General features: G+C 53.6%; 1 protein-coding gene and 1 non-coding gene across 8 annotated transcripts in view; both read left to right on the top strand.

Annotated features, from left to right (window-relative positions):
- The first annotated feature begins 342 nt into the window (after positions 1-342).
- LOC120586602 (U8 small nucleolar RNA) lies at positions 343-446 on the top strand. The gene has a single exon (XR_005648744.1). It is a non-coding gene; the product is annotated as a U8 small nucleolar RNA (small nucleolar RNA).
- Positions 447-838: 392 nt separating this feature from the next.
- Positions 839-5,340, top strand: part of HNRNPUL1 (heterogeneous nuclear ribonucleoprotein U like 1) — a 32,653-nt gene continuing 28,151 nt past the window's right edge. Inside the window, exon 1 of one of the 7 annotated variants that reach the window (XM_039842980.1) lies at positions 839-857. Coding sequence is in view for 3 of the 7 variants with exons in the window: in XM_039842974.1 (XP_039698908.1) it covers positions 2,465-2,759 (295 nt within the window). In the remaining 4 variants the exon portion in view is untranslated. Of the gene's footprint in view, positions 858-1,757; positions 1,777-2,218; positions 2,760-3,098; positions 3,118-3,147; positions 3,405-5,340 lie in introns of those variants that run through there. The other 6 variants (XM_039842978.1, XM_039842974.1, XM_039842975.1 and 3 more) reach the window with 6 other exon arrangements.

Below are 5,340 nucleotides of genomic sequence, written 5' to 3'. Positions count from 1 at the left end.
CTTCTGTCTATTGTCTTCTCTCAGAAGTCATGTGGTCCCTCTCCCTGGCAACTCAGTTTTCCCCATTCATAAAAAGAAGGGCTTGGTGGGGTCTAGGAGTTTTCCCCTCACTCAAGAGGGTAGAAATGAACATACACATAGACAAAAAGACATGCAAGCAAAGAAATGCAGACTCTCTGAAACTCCTAGTGAGAAACAGGCACACAGATACTCATAAGTTCACACAGAGATATCCAAGCCTCAAAGACACACGAATTAACGGACATACTCAGGCACACCTGGTCACAAATACAGACACAAATTCAGACACAGTAACAGACACACAGAAAATTACAGATACCGTCGTCAGGTAAGATAATCCTTACCTGCTCCTTCTTTGGAGGGAAGATTAGAGCATGATGATTGGAGAAAAAAAATTACAGATACAAATATATGCACAGGCAGATACCAGAAATAGAAAGAAACTAGAGTAACAGATACACGAAGAGTAAAGCGATACAAATACTCAGAGACATATGGAGTACAACAGGTACTCACAGACCTAAACGTTCAGATGCATATAGAAACACAGGCACAGAAAACCGCCAATAATCACTGGCTCACAAAGGAACTCCTGCCAAGACGACACTGTGTTTTGCACGCATCGCGGGGCACACGTTTCTGGGTGTGTCCTGCAGCAGATGGAGGACCCCTTGGCAGCGCCCGGACGCCCTCCGGTGGCGGCTCTTGAGAATCCAGAACAGTTCAATCCCGGCCACAAACTTTTAAAAAATAAATCGTTGTGGGAAGCTGGGAGGAGAAAGGAAGTCGGACGTGGGCGAGGGGCGGGGTGTCTGGACTGGAACCTCCGGGCCCACGTGAGTGTCTGTCCCGCTTCTGAGTGGGTGCTGTGTATCTAGGTTGCCGTAGTGTAAGCTCGTAGTGTAACTGCCCAGTGTGTCTTTGTCATTTGATGCAGCTTGCCCGTGCGGACCTTAGCGGACGCATCTGCATTGCAGTTCGGTGTATTATCCCCTGAATTGATGCATCTGATACGACCTCACGGTCATTTATTTGTGTCGTGTGTGCTTTTGTCTAAGTAGAGGGTGTGTGTAGGCTTTTATGGATTTAAGGTAAGGCTGAATGGGCAGCCGGCGTTTGCATTGTGTATCTCTGTTGTGTATCTTACAGACGTTTTGTGTCTTTTGAGTTAGAGGCGAGAGGTGGTGCAGCGTTAGACACTGCGAAACTGTGGCGTTTGTATTTAGTGGCGTGAGGCTTAGCTACGGACCCTTGTGTTTGAGCTTATCAGTACAGACGCCAAATAGCCAGATCTACTGAACAGCAATTTAGAGGATTTGTGGTAGAGATCCGCGAACTTCTGGAGGTCTTCCCCGAGGGGAAGGCCCTATGGTCGCGTGCAAAGCGCCCATTCCACGTAAAATACCAACCATAGAGAAAGACGGCAGGGAAGCTAGGATCGTGGAAAAGAGTCTCCCTATCAGATGTTCTATTAAGGGAAGAGGGTGCGATTTCTTTAACGACTTTTCTCCCGTTGTTAGTCTGGCCTCTATTTTCAAACCTTCAGGACTCTCTGAAGTCAAAGGGTTGCTTTTCATAAAGGCCATTGAGTTTCTTCCAGATTAAGAATAATTCATTTATTAATCTCTATTTCTATACCTCCCTCCACAGCAAAATTTGTGAGCCGGTCCGCTGAAGAATGGCCAATCTGGTTAGTCTTTCCTAAAGCGATCCAACTGTCCGAGCTTTAGTGAGATAAGACAATAACTGCGATTGGTGAGCAGATTGTTTTGAAACCGCCCTAACGGCAAGGGGCGGGGCTTTCGTGAATTCACCTCTTTCCGGTTTCTTAAAGGCAATAGGGAAGGGGGAGGTGTCTGCCGACCCTCCGTTTGATTGGTTCTGGCGGACTCCTCTAGGGGCGAGAGATCTAGACCCATCAGAATATGTGTTACTGAGACACTAGCTTGATGAAGGGGCTGCGCAGGAAAGGCCGTGGGGCACGCTCTTTCCGAAATCTCATCGCTGATTGGCCCAAGTCCTTACTCCCTTTCCCTCATTTGACCCTACGGGAGCGAGGGCACGGGCGCTACCCAATCACTATGCGCGCCGCCTCCCGTCTTTTCCCGCCCTCCGCTCAGGCCGCGGCATCGACGTAGGCCAACGCTTCCTCCCGGGCGCTCCTGAGCCCTTTCGTTGCCGTTTTTTTGAAAGCCGCTGTCTGATTGGCTCAGTCCCCGGGCCCGCGCCCGTTGCCCCCATACAGTGGCCAATTGGCACCTATGTTGCATCGCAAGAAACCGCGGAAGTGGGGGAGGCGGCGGCGGCGGCCATTTTGAGCTGCTGCCGCCATTGGAGTGGGCCCCCCCCCTTTCCCCCTTCGCCTCCTGACAGGAAAGGTTTAAGGGGGACAGAGCCCTGGGAGGCCGGGCCAGGCTCGGGGGCCGCCCCGGGGGCCCGGGCCATGGATGTGCGCCGTCTGAAGGTGAACGAACTTCGCGAGGAGCTGCAGCGCCGCGGCCTGGACACTCGCGGCCTCAAGGCCGAGCTTGCTGAGCGGCTGCAGGCGGCGCTGGAGGCCGAGGAGCCCGACGACGAGCGGGAGCTCGAGGCCGACGACGAACCGGGGCGACCCGGGCACAGCAACGAGGAGGTCGAGACCGAGGGGGGCTCCGAGCTGGAGGGGACCGCGCAGCCACCGCCGCCCGGGCTGCAGCCGCACCCGGAGCCCGGCGGCTACTCGGGGCCGGACGGACATTGTGAGAGTGCGCGGGGCGGGGACCGGGAAGCCCGGAGTCCGGGCCGAGGAAGGGCTGTGGGACGTGGGAATCCGGCGCCCGAGGTCGGGGAGACGGTCTGAGGATTGGGGGATCCCGCTACCCGCCGCTGAAAAGGATCTGGGGTGAAGGGCCTAGGGACGGCTGGAGGGTGGATCCTGGCATTCGGTACAGGGAAGATACTGAGAGTGGGGGCTCTCGGTTTCGGAGATGAGTAAAGTCCGGGGGAGGGGGGGAGGCGAGGATTCTGGAGCCTAGCATTCGGAGACCGGAAGCCGTGGTTTCTGGAGCTGGAGAGAGTCGGAAGAACTAGAGGTTTTCTATTCGGGGGCCGAGGAAGGTCTTGGAAAGGATGGTGATCCTAGAGTTTGGAGCTGAGTGGTGGTCCTGGGGGCTGTGCTAGCTCAGCTTGCGGGCTGGGCGTTGGGAGCCTTGTTTTCAGGGCTCGGGAAGGAATCACCAGGTGTCCGGGGCCAGGAGAGTTTCGAGGATGGAGGATCCTGGAGTTTGCTGCTGGATGGAATAACGGGAAGTCTGATATATGCTACTGGGGTGGGTTGGTGAGATGGAGGTCCTGAGGTCTGGCTGGAGAGGGTCCGATGGACTGGATGCTCTGGTGTTTGGCTGGTGAGCATTTAGGGGATGTGGGTGACCACGTGATTGGACTGTGGGGGACCCACATCTGTCTGATGATGGCCTGAGGGACTGAGATCCAGGGCTGGAGACCGACCAACTTTGAGGCAGGGGCAATTTGGGCATTTGGGGCTGGAAAATCTGGGGACCTTCTTGTTGACTTCTAGAGCTGATATAGGAAACCTTGGTGTCCGGAGGCTGGCAAGGGAGGGAAGGATGTGTCACTGGACAACGGACCTAGAGGTCCAGATCTGGCAAGGCTCTGAGGACAACTCAGAGCCTTGCCAGATAACTCAGTGGCTACTGCTGAATGGTCTTGGATGAACAATTTGGAGGACAGGGGTGGGTGGGATGGGGCAGATAACAAGTTGGTGGAGTTTGAAGTCAGTGGAGTATCTGGGGGACATAGGATCCTTGTGTCCAGCACAGGAGTGTGTAGCTGATCTAGCAAATATGGGGGAGGGGAGAGTGTGTAGGATGTGGAAGAGAAAGAAAATCTGCAGACTGGGGGGTGGTGTTTCTGTGGCTAAGAGGGCTCCTTGGTCCCCAAAGCAGTTATTTGTGTGCCCAGGTTTGGGGGGGGGGTGGACTCCAGAGGTAGCAGGGGAACCTCCATCATTCAGAAGGTATGACTCAGAATGAGGAGAGATAGGGTAGATCTGTGATTGTCTGACAAGTGGAGACCCTGGGATAGAAAGGGAGTAAATCAAATTAGAAAAGGGTGGCTTTCCAGCAGGACTGGGGAGTGGGGATCAGAGAGATTAAGGAGTAAATAGAGAGGACTCTGACATCCAGAACTTGTGGTATTTCTCTGAAAAAAAGGCACCCTGGGCCTTGGCCGAGGGAATGAGAACAAGGAGGTCAGGGAAAAGACAAGATTTGGGCTTGGCACTGGGTACTTAATTGTTCCTCAGAGATGGGATCTCCTGGAAGAGAGGCAAGTTGAGTGTAGATTCCGGGTGGAGGGTGGCCTGGGGGTTGTCCAGGACTCAGGTGCTGGGAACAGTACTTCCCCTGGCAGAGACCTGTAAAAGAAGGAGTAGCCCAGTGTGCTTGTCTAGGGCAGGAGAGACCCTGCCAGGAATGCCTAGGAAGAAGGGCCAGTGGCCAGAGGTGTGTCAGAGGAAAGTGAGATAGGTGCTTCAGAGCTCAGACTCCAGACTCTCAGACTTTTTTCAAATAAGGCTTCATAACTTGGGCAGGTCACTTCACCTCTGTGAGCCCTGGTTTCCTTGTGTGTACAATAGGGATAATACTAGTGCCCGCCTGGATTATAATGGATAAGATCACATGTATAAGGGGCTTAGCACTAGGCCTGCTTTTTTTTACGAGTGGATGTTTTAGAGAGTGGAGAAGGACCCCAGAATCACAAGTTCTCTGGGCGAGGCTGCCTCTGTGGACCCAGGAGAGAGTCTCAGGAAGATAGATGTGAGGCTTTGTGGAAAGAGCACTGTGCTTGGAGTCTGGGAGAAGTAGAATTGTTTGAAAGGGCTCCATATATTCCAGTTAAGGAAATAATCCATTTCTTTCTCTCTCCCCTACAACAGAATCCTTTGCGCCCCCTTCATTCCCCCTCCAACTCTTCCTTCATCTCCAGTAAACAGACCTGTCGCAAACTACATGATCTGTGACTTTCTTCCCTTTGGGCTGCACCTGCTTTGTGCCCAGACGTATTTGTCCTCTGAGAAAGGATCCAGTCGGTTAGCAAGTTGCAGAATAATCTCCTTCCCTGTGGTTCTGCCCCACTGGTCCTGGCACAGCCAGTAGTAGGTCCCTCGAGGCACTTGGCAGAGCTGGCCCCTGGGGTGGAGAGAGAGCCTACCTGCTGCTCATCCTAGGTTTCCCAACTTTGCAGGTTTGGCTGCAAGGTTCTTCCTGAGGAAGTTTGGGGTTTGGTACTCTGGTTTTAGTCCCACCTCTGAGAACCCCA

The sequence above is a fragment of the Pteropus medius genome, unplaced genomic scaffold (genome assembly GCF_902729225.1).
Source record: "Pteropus medius unplaced genomic scaffold, Ma_sr-lr_union100, whole genome shotgun sequence".
Classification (NCBI taxonomy): Eukaryota; Metazoa; Chordata; class Mammalia; order Chiroptera; family Pteropodidae; genus Pteropus; species Pteropus medius.
Note: the sequence above shows the minus strand (reverse complement) of the source record. Positions and strands in the feature narration are given on the sequence as shown.